Source organism: Harpia harpyja, chromosome 19 (assembly GCF_026419915.1).
Source record: "Harpia harpyja isolate bHarHar1 chromosome 19, bHarHar1 primary haplotype, whole genome shotgun sequence".
Classification (NCBI taxonomy): Eukaryota; Metazoa; Chordata; class Aves; order Accipitriformes; family Accipitridae; genus Harpia; species Harpia harpyja.
The window spans coordinates 7,684,465-7,701,542 of record NC_068958.1 but is presented as its reverse complement, the minus strand read 5'-3'; the positions used below and the strand labels follow the sequence as shown (position 1 = coordinate 7,701,542).

General features: G+C 45.7%; 1 protein-coding gene across 3 annotated transcripts in view; it reads left to right on the top strand.

The window, feature by feature from the left end:
- The window catches only part of COL27A1 (collagen type XXVII alpha 1 chain), a 164,554-nt gene that overhangs the window by 13,292 nt on the left and 134,184 nt on the right, over positions 1-17,078 (top strand). For all 3 annotated transcript variants that reach the window (XM_052814845.1, XM_052814846.1, XM_052814844.1), the window contains 2 exons: positions 2,636-4,077; positions 13,219-13,272. In XM_052814845.1, the coding sequence (XP_052670805.1) occupies positions 2,636-4,077; positions 13,219-13,272 (1,496 nt within the window). The remainder of the gene's footprint in view (positions 1-2,635; positions 4,078-13,218; positions 13,273-17,078) is intronic.

Sequence of the window (17,078 nt, the reverse complement as noted above, 5' to 3'; positions counted from 1 at the left end):
ATGACATCCTGTCATCCCGGGGGACGTGCCCCACCAGCCCAGGGCAGTCAGCATGGGATGGAGAGGCAGACAGGCTGGGTGCACAGGAGTCCTGAGCTGTGTACCTGGATCTGGTGCTGGAAAATCCACATACGTGTCCTGCATGAGGTCTCTTTTAATCAGGTTTTGCGTAGGCATCTAGAATTTGGCTCTACCTTAGTGAGTTCTGAGGGAAAGGAGTGGTTGGGTTGTGCTTTTTTTTCTTTTTTCTTAAGCACTGTTGGATGCAGTTGCTAACGAGGCAGCTGGATTGGTATTGCAAACAGCAGCGGCATCCTCTGAGCGGGGAAACATCCTTATGCCTTTGCAGAGCAGCTACCAAATGAATAGTTCCTGGAGTGTAAAGCATCTCTGCCTAGTAGAGACACACCACTGTCTGTCTCTGGGAGAGAACCTAAAAATACATGTAGGAATTGGAAGCTGGAGTCTAGCTCCTAGTTTAAGTGGTAAACTTATTTCCTTAGGGCTAGATCCTGATGCCTTTGAAGTCTGTGGCAAGGGTCCCACTTGACTTTGCTAAAGCCAGGCTTTGGCCTTTACTATTTCATGAGCTCTGGAGATTATGCAGTATGAAGATACTGCTGTGATTCCTTCATTCAGTGCGGAGAGGGGAGGGCTGTACCTTTGCTATGCTGAGGGACAGCCCTGTTGGGCAATATGGCAGAAAAACAGTGGGGGACCAAGGATTTCATAGTATGGGAGAAGTACCATTATCAACACTTGCACATGCTGTGCAGTAAATTATCCCCTCTGTCTAGAGTGGGAAAATTTCCATCCCCTTTCGCATCTGATGCATTTTTTCCAGGGTAGGCTCTGCTAGAAAAATGAGTCAAGTTGCATTAAAAGAGGGAGGTGGGAATAAAGCTGAGCTCAGACAAAGTAAATATTGATTGACTTGTTCTTACATACAAAAATGGCCAAGGTTTTTGCCAAAATCAAGGAACAGAGGTTTTCTCATTATTCTCTTCCCTTCCTGGCCAGCAACACTACAGGCCTCAGACTGGCTTGAGTCTACAACCCTTCTGGCCAACATTGAGGATCTCTTTTAAGTGCCAGTTCCCCAAACATTGGGTATTGTGCTGAATATTTAGTAGTTAAGGGTGAAAGAGGCCAAATTCCAAGGCCCCTTTAGAGAAGGAGCTCATTTTTTTTTTTAGACAACCTTTGATTTACTCTTCCTTTTAATCTAGGAAAGCTGCAATCCCATGGTGTTAGCTGATGTGCAGCCATGATTGGCACTGCTGCATTTCTGATTGTTAAATTCTTACCTTGCGAGATCAGCATCTGGATTATATAGCCCAGGCTAGCTTCCCCAAAGAGCACTTAAATACAAGAGTTAGCTGGTGATCGAGTAATGGGGATTGCATTTGGGCAGGGAAGAGGGAAGGAAATAGTTATCCTAGCTCGTTTTCAGCAGTGGTAGTGTCATCGTAATCATTATAGCCTTATCTTTATCTGTCTATACCATGTAGGTAACATCTTTTATTAGGCCAAATGTTCAAGCTGGAGTAAGAGAACAAGCTTTTGGGCACATGAGCACCTTTTTCAGGTCTGGGCACATTTACCTTTGCAGCTTTTCTCATGTAGACCTCGGCATCTTCCCCAGTTAAGTAGTTCAACTGAGACTGCCGCCAGCTGGCTCCAGTTTGTGTGGCTCTTGCCTGCTAATCTGCCTTGGACTCTGAGCTGTGTGTGACTCCTGTTAGACCTTCAGGCCAGAAACCAGAGGATTCTGCTTGTCTGTCCATTGCAGACTTCTCCTGGAGTTGGTGGAGAAAGATAGGTACCTCTGGACGTCAATCCCTCTCATCTTGTCTTGAACAAGGCACGTAGCTCCTAGGTGATAAATGCTGAAGGGGAGTCCTACCTTTACTGCTCGGTGGCAGCCATAACTAATTTCTCAGCTCTTCACAAACCAAGTCTGGTTCTTCCAACCTATTAAAATAATTTAAGGCTGTAAGATGATCCTCTGGGAAAGAAGTACTGCTGTGGAGAACCTTAAGCGGTTCAATGAAATCTAGGTGCATTTTTTTCATGCTGGGAGGCACCTTCGCTTCCCTAAACTCTCCAGAGTCTCAAAGATCAAAAGCTGCTTCTTGCTAATTCGGAGAGAGACAGATACAAGGCCTTTGCTCCCTTTGAAAGTTCTGTTACTTGCCTTCTGGGGATATAAAATTTTGCAATCCCAGCTCAGTCTGTTGTTCAAATTCCTTTCCAGCTGTGTGGTCAGTACTAAGAATTAAATCCCAGAGAAGTGGACTGTTGGTGCTCAGTGGGAAATTTCCTTGTAGCAAGGTCAGCTCCCTCCAGAACATCTGGAGCTGGTCCCTGGTGGGACAGGATAGCCAGCCAAATGCACCATGGAGCTGATGCATTTTGGCAATTGTTGGTGACCAAGTTGAGCATGCACTTGCTCCTCACATGACGTGCAGAAGATGTGCTCTCCATTCTGATTATTTGAATGTATATATGTGAGAGAATGGTTGGGGTTTCCCGCATCCTGTTGCCTTTTTGGATGGACTGGTTTGACCCCCCCATACCCATCCAGCCCTTGGGTTGCCCAACACCTCACACTTTCTTTGTGCTTCCCTTTCAGATGTGGATGTTCTTCAAAGACTCGGCCTGTCAGGGAAAAGGCCATCAAGCGGATGGTCCTCATCACGTACAGTTCCTCAAGGAGTCATTCCTTTCAAATCAGGGGTCATCTTCACTCAGCGAGCACGTGTCGAAGCACCAGTCAGCACCATCCTCCCCGCAGGCTCCAGCACTGACCTGCTCCTAGTGCTGAGCCTCTGCTCCCACCGCATCAACAATGCTTTTCTCTTTGCCGTCAAGAGCAAAAAGAAAAAACTGCAGCTGGGGGTCCAGTTTGTGCCTGGGAAGATCATAGTATATGTGGGCCACAAGCGCTCTGTATATTTTGATTACAATGTCCATGATGGCCAGTGGCACAATATGGCCATCGATATCCGTGGCCAGACAGTCACTTTATTTACTTCTTGTGGGAAGCGCAGAGTACATGCGGATTTGCATCTTAAAAAGGACGAGGCATTGGATCCACATGGATCTTTCCTCTTTGGGAAGATAAACCAGCACTCCGTGCAGTTTGAAGGAGCCATCTGCCAGTTCGATATTTATCCTTCTGCCAAGGCAGCTCATCATTACTGTAAATACCTGAAAAAACAGTGCAGGCAAGCAGATACCTACCGGCCGAACCTGCCCCCCCTCATCCCCCTCCTGCCCAGGGATCCCAGTGCCTCCCCGAGTACCCCACAGCAGATGGAGCCCTCGCTGCAGGGTCTGAAAAACCTGACCACTGCTGCCCCATCCTTGGAATTTGGCAGGGTCACTGCACCCCTCAAGACTCGGAGTTCAGGTGCAACAACCACCGCATTGGTGTCATCCCCACCATCACTGCCAAGACTGACAACCAAAGCCACAAAGGTCACAGTGGCCCCATCTCCTGTTCCATCGAGTACTGGAACACAGCCACCCGCCCGTTTGCTCCCTTGGGGGACAGTGACAACCCTCAGGGTCTCTCGGCCCACTCCCAGCATGCACATGGAGAAAAATCCCTTTCCCATGGCCAAAAAGGCCCCACCAACAAGCCAGAGCCCTGCTGTGGCCAGCAGGAAGGAGTCCAAGCAAGAGACCAAAAAGAAGATCAACCAAAAACCCACCATTGAGCCCTCTGAAGCACCCAGTACTGTAAAGCCAATGAGGAGGATGACTGATAACACAACCAGCAATGTCCACTTTGTCACCCTAAAGCAAACCCCGCAGAACCCAAGCAATGGGCCCGTTCCAAAGAAGCACGTGCCGTCCCCCACCAGGAAAGTGGATCCTAGTAACGTCCCTCTGGTGTACACCAAACCTCCCCTGGGGTCTGCCCGTCCTGTCTCCAGAGCCAGAGTACAGGCCTTCAACCTCACCACCCCAGCTGTGACTGACGGCTATCAAATCTTTGACCCCCTTGGACCCACTCCGTTTCCATTTTTACTGGGATATCCAGGAGTGAAAGGAGAGAGAGGACCTCAGGTAAGTTCAAGCTCTTAATGTTGAGTATTCCCAGTCATAGCTCAGCTAAATGGTTGGCAGACCATGACCTACAATGGGTTTCTATAATGTTTAGTGGAGTGTGACAACTCAAAATAGCAGCCAAGCACTATCACGCTTCTGATGATCACAATTTTAGCACATATCTCAGTGTAAACTGGAGTGCTCTGTGATGGTGGGTGCCCCTTAAAAGTCTGTGATTAAAGTTGCAGCTTAATGTTAGATTTAAGAAAAGAAAAAAAAAAAACAAAACACCACCCACCTTCCTTCCTACAAGTTGCTGGTTAAAATTTTGATGGCCAGGTCGGAGCTTTGTTCCACACCCCTGTTTTTTCTCAGGGCCAAGAGAGCAGAACTGCTGGTCACCTTCCAAAGAAAACCCAGGTGCCTCAAAAACATGCCACACACTAACTATTTCTTCATACTGGTTATTAATCTGTTTTGTACCTGAAATTCACATTTCCAGAGAAGTGCCCTGTTTCAGCAAATGCAAGTACAGAGATTGCTTCAGGATTTATTTTTTTAAAGAAACTCCCCTCTATTTTTATGGTATAAGTTCATTTTTTTTATTATTATTATTTCTCATAGCCCACACTTAAAACGTGCAAAGAGTTTCCTTTATAAACTTAACTACTCTATTCCACACACAATAATCACTCTCAGGTTGTATATCTTGGCCATCATAAAAGTATACACACATTTTGTAATGCTAAAAGCAGTCAGGCCACACTAATTATCTGCTAGCTTTTTTTTTTTTTTTTTCCAAATGCAAGAATGCAAACAGGATCTTTAAACTGGCCAACTTTTAGGAGGATTTGGTGTTCCTACCCAAGCCTTTTGCTATATTGTGTATACGAGAGAGGGGTTGCACATGTAAAATAAGTTTCTCCCAGACGGAGTCTTCCGTTGCCAAGTTCCAGCCTAGAGCAAATTTTTACAGCTGACTTCTTAAAATAGTGAAAGAAGGGTTTACAATGGAAATATTGAGACTGGCTTAAGGAACACAATCAACAGCACTTGTGTCTGCAGATGTGCTGCTCATTGTTACAAGTAAAAGCTAAAGTGAAATGGTTGTGTTTCCAAAGCCCTCAATGGGTGCTTACCTTCAAGGTTTGCATTTCCTGCCTGTCCCATTTCAAAGCAGTGTGGTGATTTCTCTCCTTGTAATTTGGGTGGGGAGTCACTGATGGGGGTGTTTCGTTCGAAGGTTCCCATCCCTGGGGGAGGTGAAGATGCTCCCCTGGGCAGGGGGATGCAGCGCAGGCAGCCTTGCTCTCCTGCCTGACTTCACAGGCACGCTTCCCTGATGTAGTCTTTGTACTTGGAGAAGTTTTGCTAAATCCCCGAAGAGACAGAATGAGCTTCAGTGATTTTATCTTTGGGCAGTCTTCTGTGTTTCGTGGAGAGTTGTTTCAGGCATATTTCCAAGAGGAGAAATTCAGCAATTGTGAACTTCTCTTAAAACACTATTTACCTGTAAGGTGTAAATCTGGGTGGCCTGCTCTGAGCCCAGTGAAATTCTGACCTTTTCCAACTTCTTGCCCTGCAAGTATCATGAGGGTGACCAAGCTCCAAGCCCCCACTTCCCCCTGCAACGTAAAGAGCTTGTTATTGAACTGGAGTGGAAAATCCTTCTCAGCTTGTGAATGAATCATAGCAAAGAAACTGATTCAGGCTGTGGAGGGCTGAGGGAAGAGATGGCAGGATTTTTCCATCCCATCTGAGAACAACTGGAGTCCTGAACTGAGAGAAAGGAGAACATTTTGAGGCTCTGTCTGGCCTTATCCTCTTTGACTGCTGGAAACAAAGTCGGCACTTTGGGAGGGAAAGGTTATGGCTTGGCTGGAGCTGGCTGCCGTGCGGTGCTTGATAGCTCCTGTGACTCACTCGGAGATCTCTGTACCATACTTTGTTGGATGTCTCTGACGTGGGAAGAGAAAGAGGAGAAAAGACCGGAATGGGGATGACATGTTGAGAAATTAATGTAGCGCTTCTATAGCCAGACGAGCATGTTTCAGAACAAGTGCTGATAAATGCTCTGTGCTTGAGTAATTACCTGGCGCCGTCCTCGTGTTGTTGGGCAGACGTTTCTGATGAGGTCAGTACAGCCCTTCCTGCTCTGCTGCATGATATCGCAGCCCGGCGCCTTCTCTGGACGGGGCAGGTTATGGGCTGGGAACGTCATTCACAGAGTCTAGCACATGGGTGGAAGGATACGTGATTAATTATTTTTCCCAGTTGTGTTGCCTGATACAAGGTCTCTTCAAGAGACAAGGCTGTCACTCTGGGCAGAGAAGTGTGTATGGGAAACTGCCTTCTACCTTTTCAGCAAGGATTGGGGCCACCTTGGCAATGATTTCTGGGCAGAGGCAGGCTGGCAGCCAGCAGCCCCAGCCTGTCCTGCTGCCACTTAGAAAGAAAGGACTGTCCTTAATCCTGATCATCCCAAAATCAGGATGTGAATGACAGCCACGGTGCAAGGCAGCGATGACTCAGGCTCTGTGTCTCTGTGCTATTCTGGCTTTGTGAATGCTACCAAAATAACTGTGGTATAATCTTAGCTGTGCAGAAGGGCCCCATCCCCACAATTGAGGGAGGTGTACACACGGTTAGAGGAGTGCAAGCAAGGAGCTAAAAGGATCTGTTCACCTAACAATAAAAGGCAACATCCTCCGTGGATTAATCTGTTCTGGAAAGACCACCACTGTGCTGCGCAACAGGAAATAGAGACACTGCGTCCCACATGCAACTAATGGCAGAGCATTAATTCTTCAGGAATGTTGGGTTTGCTGGGCGGCTAGAGGAGGGAGGATAATATGTTCTTAAAGAAGAAGAATTTCTTGGGAACCATTAATAACCACAAGCATTTGGGATCTCAGCTCTACATTTCTTTTGGAGGGGGGAAATAGCAAAAAGAACACCCAAACATCATGCTAAGTCAGTAATGCAGCACTGACTCAGCAGATGGCAAACGTCTCTCTGAGTCATCCACGGCTGCCCGCAGCACCTCTGCTGAGCTTTGCTCAAGATCTCCCGTCCCTGTCCCTGTGTCTTTCGACAAGTGTCTGAGGGTTATTTTTAGAGTAAGAAAACCACACCTGATGCTGAACGTGCAGAGGAGCGGACCGAGTTCACTAGGAGGCTGTGCAAGCACTGAGTAATGCAAAAGGAGCGGGGAGGGAGCGTGTTTCAAACGACTCCCCAAGTATCCGAGTCGGAAGAGTCCCCAGGCGGGAACGCCAGCAGCCTCCGGTTCCCATCTGCACGGCGCGGTGCGCAGCCAGGAGCCCCAGGTTCGAACCCTGGTGGCAGCAGCCCAGCCAGAGGTGTGGCGTTACTCTGGCAGGCAGCCTTCTTTCAAAGGCAGATGTGTTTCAGAGCGCGTCCCCAGTCTAGACTGCTCCTGCTGCCATCTTCCGCACGAGCAGTTTGTCTTGGAGCCCAGATCCTTTCATAAAGAAGCAATCCTTGCCAATTCAATCAGTGGGTAGGGGAGAGAGAGGTGATTGGGAACGCTGATAAAATATGAAGTGCCTATTTCCAGTCTTCCTTGTACCAGAAAAGGCTACTCAAGCTGACAGTCTATGATAAATTAAGGAACACACAATGTGTTTGAATGTCTCTTAATGAATGAGTCATATTAATAAAAAAAAAAAGATCGCACGCTTTGTATAATACATGGGAAAAGTTTTAGCCTCAGTCACAAAGTTGGATCATAATTTTTTTGCTAATTTAACCAGAACTATCCCCAAAGGGAAGTCTTCTTGCAGGCAAATGACTAAGCATCAGAGAGCTCTATCTGCGTAAAACAAAATTCATTTTGAAGAGCGGTAGTTGAAAGTGTGATTGAGATAAATGTGCTGCAAAGGATGTAGGGTTGTATTGTATAAATATATACAGGTATTTTTATAAATCTTTAAAAACAGAAAGTGAGTGATAGAGTATGGGATCCCTCTATTTCTTCACACCCCTTCAGACTCCCTTCCAAGGTCTGAGATTGCTCAAGAGTCTGAAGTGCCTCATGCAGAGACTGTTCCTGAAATGTCTCTGTAGAAAAGCTGCTCTTATCAAGCTGGAATACTAATATTTTGTTATGTATTGTGCTGTCACTCTATTAGTAATCCAGTTGTGGACAAGGACTTTTCTGTGATAGGTGTTGTACAGACCCAGAATAAACATCTGTGTCTATTGCAGAAATCATATTACAAGACTGGCTTTCCACCAACATCTCAGTTCCTGCCAGAATTATGAGGGCTTTTTCATTTTAGACTGGTTGAGACCCAGATGTGTCCAAATTTAATATGATAAGCCTGCCTTGGAGAAGAAAGTAACCAAAGTGCTGGATCCCCCCCCCCCCCCCCAAAAAAAAAAAAAAAGAATTCCAGGTTTGTTTTAGGCAGTACTTCAATCTGGGTTTTAGTTTAGGTCCTATCTCCCTCTCTGCACAGTGCCTGGCAAGGATAGTGAAGTGGGGTTGGTGTGTCTTTTGAAGATGAAATTTTCTCCTTCCTTTCTCTTCTCCTGAGCTAGGGGAATTTTAATTCTAGTGCTGCCCATTTAGCTGCTCAGTCTCTCTGTGCTGGTGCTTTCCAGACGTACAAGGCTAAATGGTGGATTTGTGGCAGTGGCCTTGCATATGAAATATGCCTCATCCTCCTCCAGGAAGAAAACAAGACAGGTTCTCTGTCTGCAGGGGTAACATCACTGCTCAGAACTTGATGCCAAAGTGAGGAGAAGCTTTTGATGCATTTTTCTGAACTCCCTTTTAAGTTGGGTTTTACCACATGCATTAGCATCTGAGAAAGAGGAATGTTCTCTCTTCAGTCCTTGCAGTGTTTTGCACAGTGCAGGATGCCCACCTCTGAAATACAACCCTTTCTGGGATAAAGAACTGTGCCACTAATGCCCTGCAGGGTTACAGAACAGGGGAGGCAGAAGTACATTGGGGAGACCCTATAGATGTGTCAGTCTATCAGTGTGCGCTGGAATAGGAGCTGAATTGTGTCCTGGGTAATTGTCAGCTATTTGCTACTAGGCTGAGTACTTGCCCCTGGGGAAACCACTACAGGAATACTTTGCTATCTAAGCAAGTTGATTTAGTAGTCATTCAAAAGGAAGCGAGTCATTTCCCAAATCAACAGCACCAATTCCTGTACCGATTATGCTTTTCTTCAAGCCCTCTCCCAACAGGTTCAGCCTTGCTCAGGTTTTGAGATCTGAAGGCACCTAGCTCCCAGTGGCGTTGCTGCAGGCAGAGGAAGCAGTGTGAGGAGGGTCATGATGTGGGAGAGGCAGAGGTATAAACTGGCTGATCTCGGCAGCAAGAGGAAATGTTGAGATTTCTCTTGTCCTCAGGGTCCGATGTATTTTGCTTTCAGACAACTTAATTTTCCATTTGCAATTTGAAGCTCGAAAAGCTAAGACAAAAAAGTCTCTTTTGCGCCAGAAAGTTTCCCAGCAGCAGCTTAGAATAAATCCTATAATCATTTGGTGGGATCAGTCATCATTGCTAATGCTACCGTGGGAAACTGAGAAGGGTTAAACTTTTATGTGGCTGCCATTAGCTACTTCACAGAACTGTTCAGGCTGGTTAACGATTCAGCTGTTTGGCTTGAGAAGAGAGAGTATCTGCTTCTGCCACGTTTCTCCTTGATCTCGGATTTTGCTTTGTGTGATAACAGGGTGTGTGTTCTCTGCCATCAGTTTGCAGAAGGGAGTAGGCAAGAAGCCAGAGAGACGAGAACCAAAGTGCTAGGAACGGCAGCTCGCTGCAGGAGGCTGTCAGCTTTGCCGATCTCATGGGGCATCCGTGCAATGGGAGGGCAGGAGCAGAGGAGTGATATCTTCTTCCAGCTGCCAGGAAAAGGAAACCTTCCTGCCTCTCAGAGCACTTCCCACTGCTCCCTATGGAATTCCCCAGGGATGCTCTAAAGGATACAATGGAAAGGTCCACACAGGCTCTGTGTGAACAATTTAACTCTTCCCTGCACCCCTGCATTAGGGGTGAGGGTGGAGATGTCTCTGGTGAGCGTGGGGACTGCATGGGCATTACCTCCAGATGGACTCTTAGCAGCTTGCTGCGTGGTGGCTCGTTGATACATGTCTCTTGCTCTCCATGTCTTGGAGCCTTATGTTTTAAGAGGGACTGCATCCATCATCTGTAAGTAGCTGGGCCCTGATCCAGTCTTATTCTTCTCTGGCTGCCTCTTTGGATGTGCGTTTTTCTTCCTGTGTATTTCAGTATTGCTCTCCCCAGGCAAAGCCAGTTGTCTGACATGGGCCTCTTGTTTGAGAACTTGAGCTGGATGATATAGAGGCATAAGTATAGGGCAGAGGAGAAATGAGTCACTAGGAAGGCACAGTATGTGTCTCATTCAATCCAACTGCCAGGGAACTGTGTGAGAAGCTAGAAGGTGGTCTTGCAGCACATCATGTCTCACAACTACTCATGTTCATCCAGCTACCCCAGTCCTCTTCCACCTTGGCTTGCTTCTAAGTTTTATGTGGTCACACTCTTGCCTTATGCAGTTACCATAGTGGTTGGCACCTTTTAGCCATTCATCCTACAGTCACCTTATTTCTCTTCCTCTTCAGGAGATGAAAAAAAAGACTGAAGGAAAGGCAAATTAAATCAAAGCAAAGCAATAGGACTCCTGAATTATGTGCTGCTCTTTCTGTGCTGTTCCAGCTAGATGCCTTTCCCTTAACTCCGTATTCCCACTCCAGTGCAGGTATTAACTCTCTCCTCATTTTTATGTTAGCTTCAGTTTATTCTGAACAGCCCACATTTTTGGAGAAGGTTTTTACTCAAGTGGCCAAGTACAATTGCAGCTGCTGTTAGCAGGAAGGTGGAAAAGGTCACCTCAATCCTGGTGCACAGGGAACGCGGTTCTCAGTTGCATCTTCTCTTTTACTTCACCTTCTAGGGGTAAATGGGGATGTGTTTTGATGGAGAAGAGGTTAAGGAGCTGAATTAATCTTTGGTAAACTCTATTAACTGTTGCTGCATCGGTTGCATTGGATTCATGTTTTGGTAGTTATCTTCCCAAATAAAAGGGCAAGGAGATTTTTTTAATAAAAGCTTGGATTCTGGAGCACAATTATACACGAGGCTTAAAAAACCCTACAATTATGTGTCTATTTGCACAGCTGTATAATTGCATTATGCATGGGGCCCTGAGCTGGCACAATGGCAGGTTAAAATGCTGTGTATATTGGTAAAATGAGGGTCAGCTGTATCAATGAGGGTTGTTAATACAAGGACCAGTAATACTGTGTTAACCAGCAATAAGCAACTTGCAAAGGGGTCAGGTGAAGTGTCCCAGGCTACAGAGACTGGAAATCCTCAGGACAGGCAGCTGTCTTGGGTAGTAGTAGTGAATGATATGATGGTAGAAGTCTATCCCTGTGTGTCTCTGCGGGCCATTAGCTATTCTATGCTGTGTAGGCTCTTACACTTTTAAAACAATCCTTTTCTTGTCATCTTTACTACAGATAGAAGTAACTGCAGAAAAAAATATATGTTATGATTCATTTGATGCAAATTAGTAGCACAGAGAAACCTACCCTGGGCTTTGCTTACTCCTCCCCTGTTTTTTTTCTACTGTACCAAATTTGGCTGGATGTCTTTTTTAAAAATCATTTTTATACAAATTAATTTGCTGCTTATTGTAGGAGGGTTGGTAATATTAGGGGAGTGTTTATTCATCAGTTACCTATATGGTTCAGGCAGTTTTCTGTGTTCAAAATCTTATCCTGGGCATGAGATTTAGGGTAGGGTTCTCCAGGGTTTATTTTTGTTACTGAATCATGCACTTGATGACTCCTGAAAACTGCATTAGATATCGTGAACTTTTCATTCTTCCTCAGGGCCAGTAATATGCTGCAGAGCCTGAGCAGTTCTGCCTGGCAATCCTTCAGCAGCAACAGGGTCAGCCTTGCAGCAGGCTCCGCTCGGGGTTGATTGTGCATGTGAGGTCCTACAGAGATGACCCAGTGGGAAGGGAGTGAGTCCGTGCTGAGGCCAGAGTGTGTCCGTGGGGCTTGTGCTGCACCTGCTCCATGTGATGCACCCATCTTCCCTGCGGAGCGTTGCTCCTGGGACCTGCTCTCCTGCCTGCCACGCAGTTGGAGAGCTCAGGCTGCCTTCCAAACATCCTTCAGTCTGCTGCTCTGGATCTCTCTCTCCCCTGGATGCAATGAAAACTCGTCTTTTGTAACAAGCTACTAGAATATAAATCCTCTGGGAGACACTTTAATTAACAGTTATTCTTGTTAGACATATTTGGCTTGGAGGAAAAGAAGTTTTGAGGAGTTATTAGGAGTTGCAAATGGTTCTCCAGAAATCTGAATTCTCCAGTCCATTGAAAAAATGAATAAATAAACGAATAAATTCAAAGGAGTTCAAACCTCACTGGTTAAGTATTTTTTCCTAACCTGTTTCAGATCAGTGCACAGCTGGGCGCCTGATATCTCCACTTTGTTCTCACCCTCTTCCAAGAACCCCCACTACTCTGACATGTATGAGTTGACCTCTCCTATATTACAGAGCTGCATTTAAGAATTTCCAACATTGACACCAATTTTATTACATTTTATAACACGCCGCTTTAAAATATGAAGTGCTGGGATGCGATTGTGTTGCAACTCATGTAGGAACCTACAATACCAAGAACTATATATCTTCAGCTGATATATATTACAACACACAATGTTCTTCCCTCGCCAAGGTGCTAACACGTTACTTCTGTTGTGCGCTAGCACGTAGCAGGAAAACTCCAAAGCTGAGAGACAGTTGTGTTACCCCTGTGTTACAGCATGGGTCCGGGAAAGTGGAAGCATGAAACACAGCTGTGATCACGGGGATGCGGTCCGCAGCAGAAAGATGTGAACGCTCTGTCTCATCGCTGTGGAAAGATATGCTTCTGCAGATGTTATTGCGCATAGCTTTTTATCCCTTTATAGGAATAGCATAAGTTGAAGGGAAATTCTGGCCGTGGTATTATAACTGGCCCTTCTCCCCAGGTCTTTTCCAAATGGTTGTATTGTGGGTCTCTCTGAAACACTGTCAGGAGCACCATCTTGTTATAGAACCATCATTAATACTTGTTTTTATTTTTCTAGGGTCCACCAGGTCTGCCAGGCTTACCAGGACCACCTGGCAAGAGAGGTTCCCGAGTAAGTGGTTTAAAAATTTCTATCCATTTGTACTTGTATCTACCTGTTCTACTGTTCTAAGGGCTGTTGTATGTTCCTGTGGCTGAATAATGATTGCTTTAAGCCCCACTGTTGAGGTCTAGCCTTCCTTCTTTCTCTCATTCCCTGTTAAAGGTTTTCAGGAGGCCATGCTGGTGATTTGCAGCCTCCATGAGCTAAGGTTTGGCATCAGCAAAGACTGGGGATGAATGCTTCCAAATGGCTGTCAGAAGAATGAGTTCTGTCTATCTCATTTTGTTTCTGGTATTCGTTCCTTTTTGCAAACCCAGTGCTGAATATTAGCTTTGGCTGCATTTTGTTCTGTCCTTCACTGTCCCCAGCTTCCCAAACTGCTTCTTTTGAGGTCCTTCACTGTCACTGTGCCTTCACTTAGTGGGACCATGGTCTAGGACAAAGGACTCGACACGCAAGGATGAGCTTTTTGTGTTCCCCAGACGGAGACCTGGTCTCTGACTCCTTTTCAAGATCTAGAGCAAAATATCTTAGCTGTTCTACAAGATTCATTGCAAATTCCTGAATTTCTTCTTCCCCACATTAAATTCTGATGCAGATCTTTGAACATTGAGTGTTAAGCTGAGGAAACATCTGGTGCTGAGTGCTGCAGCTAGCTGTGAGAAAAGCTTTCTGCATTGGCCTAGCTGCAGAAGTAGTCTCCCAAAGCTGGGCAACCTGCCTGACCTGGATACAGTTAACTGTTGGCACCATTTTCGTGGTAGCACGGTGCTGTCCCACAAGGTACGGTCATGCAGCCCATTTCCTGAGCACTGAACTGATGTGGGTTGGGAATCAAAAGATGCAAGTGGCTGAGGCTGGAAGAGGGGAATATTTGGATCCGTGATCCAGGCAGCATCCTGGCCTGGCAGCAGAGGGAGATTTCCTCACACATACTTGGCTAAAACTCAACCCCACGTAATGTCTTTAAAGAACAACCAAGAGGCTAAGAGCTAGAAGGTTGTGCATTCCCTGAGGACACTTGTTACAGTACTGTGAGATCTTGCAGTAACCAGTAAAGATCAACACACCTCCTTTCTACAACAATAAAAGCCAAAAGGTCTGCAGGACCCCCAGCAGCCTGGGCATGGATTTCAACAGACCTGAACACTGATTTGGGCTGTAAGTGTAAGGCATTAGATAGCACCAGGCTCATGTGTTTTATAGACAGGACAATCTGTTCCACATTAGATATGTTCTTTAGTGAAACATCAGCACGACTGGTTGTACAGCCCTGATGTCTTCTGTTTACAAATGCCTGAGCAGCAACCACATCAGCAAATTGCCCAGAGTTTGCAGTTCTTGGCAAGTCCCCATTAAGGCTGAAAGTCTGTTCTTACTGCAGCTCATTACTCACAAGAGGTATTTGGTGTTACTTATTGCAACCCTGTGGTGTGCAAACTAGGCTCCATGTCTGCAGACCCCAGCTGCATACCCTGCCTGCTGTGTGAATGACCAAATTTCAGCTCTATGTCAAAATTCCACTACCTACCAAAGCTTGAGTTTTTCTGAAGAAAAAAGCATTGTGGAAACTGTGTCATAACTTTGTGTTATTCCCCAGCTGTGGCATGCTCCATCCTGTATTTAAGATGATCCTCTGAAAGACAATAAGCAACAGAGGATTTCTGAGTTCAGTCCCTACTAGAGGTGCTGAGAATCAGCCCAGGAAAGAGTTCCCAGTTAGGAAGTGCTCAGCACAGCTGAGCCTAGCTTGGCTCAGACCTCTGCAAAGAGGCTGTGCTAATTTTGGGAGGGGGCAAAAGGGTCACTCTCTAAATGTCTGGCCTGGAGCACTGGAGACAGAACTGCTCTGTGCATAAGTTGTTTTGACTTTGCAACATGTTTCTTCTAGTATTTTTTTCTTGTGGCTCTTTGGGGTTTAAGGATTTCATTGCAAAGAAGAGGAGCTGCCAGAAACGAAGACAGGCTTAGGGGAATTCTCGCGTCTTTTGCTTTTGTTGTGCATGAGCCACTTAAAAATAAATGTGCAACACTGTAGGGGTTATGTTCTATGTCTGCCTAACCCAATCCTCAAAGCAGCTGTAGAGTTCTTGCACCAGCCCAGCCCATGGGTAACCCATGGGGTGTCCCATGAGGCTCCAGCCAAAGATTGGAGCTCCTGAGGGGAGGTGAATATTGCATGCAACTTTGCAGTGCTGGATGCCAGGAGAAAGAAAGGCTTTTTTTCTTGTCACCAATGCAGTTTATGGCCAAAAGTATGAGACGTAATTGACCTTGTTGTAGCTTGCATAATTTCTACATTATTAATGCTTATACAATTATTTGGCTCATTTGAAAATCTAGTAGCAGCATTTGACTCATGACCTTCTGTAGCTGTGAAGTCCATAAAGTTGCTCTTTCGCTGATGTAGCGCAGTATTTCCACTCTTTTGAATTCTGTATTGTCTCTGTTGTATTTCCCTTTCTCCCCCCATATTGGCCAGGGTAAAATGAAAGCTCTGATTAGCTTTTGCTTTGAGGGTGAGATTGTGGTCAGTGACTGTGAGAAAAGCTGGCTGATCCCACGCTTCACTCTCCTTATTTCCAGCAGCAAAGTACTGCTAGACGTGCCTGTGCAGTCTGAATGTTGCTCTTCCGTGTAAGCAATGCCACCTGGTTTGCAACAACAAATGCCAGTCTTTGTAAAAGCATGAAAGAGGTTTTGTTCAGGACAGATGTCAGCATTCAAGTGCAACCCAAGGTAGGGTAGCTAAGCGAATAGTGGCAGTCCTCTTGAAAATGGGAATTTCTTGATTTTTTTTTTTTTTTTTTTAAAGCCAATCCCCATTTTAGGAGCATGGAATTAATTTTACACCCTATCACTCAGTATCAGGGACCCATTGAGACAGATTCAGACTATATCTGCAACTATGAAGGCAGAGATATATGACAAATGAAAGCTGGCTGTTTCTTCTTCTCACTATTGCCTAAGGAACTCCAAGGGAACAGTAAAAATGTTGCAATTCTGATGACTGGAAGTGATGGCTAATAACACTTTCTCAGGAGCTTTGCAAGCCTGTATGGATATTGCTGTATTGGTCATGTGCTCTTTACAGGAAGGTTTTCTCTATGTCTGTATCTAGCTAGGATTGTTTTCAGCTTTTATGTCTGCATTAAAGAATCCGAGGCATAAGCAAGAGATCTGTCCACACCACGTCTCCTCAAATAAATGTGCCGTGTGCCTTGGCAAGTGTCTGTGTAAGATCTGAGGTGTCTCTTGAAGGGAATAGCAGTTTTAGCAATGAAGGGTTTCCCCAGCTTTATGGGATGTGAAAGCACTTTGCTGGGCATGTAGTGGGACAGCTTTTCCATGGTTGTGTGTGTGAGTGGTGGCACTTGGGTACCTGCACAGCAACCTGAGCAGAGCAGTTCTGTGCAAGCGATGTGTGTTGCACTTCATTTCTGCAGATGACCTTTACATTTCTTCAAACACCAAGATTTAGTGGGGAGGCAGTGACTGAGGCTGGGTTTTGCTCGCAGAGCTGTGCTAACAAGCTCTACAAGTAACTGTCAACAAAGGGCTCCCGGTGGAGTGGTAACTTCTGCACCATTGTAGTTTATTCCTGCCTCACCCAGGACTTGATTAGCTTCACTCCCATGCTGTTTGCATGAGGGGCTATTGCCACCACATCTATGTTGATCACAAATTGTGACTCATCCCAATCCTCACTGGTATAGTTAGACCAGCAAACTACCCCCGATTTGATTGGGTCTGCAGAAAAGTAGTGAACCATTGTACTTGGTCTTAAGTGCTGCCTTCCAGACGAGTGCTATGTA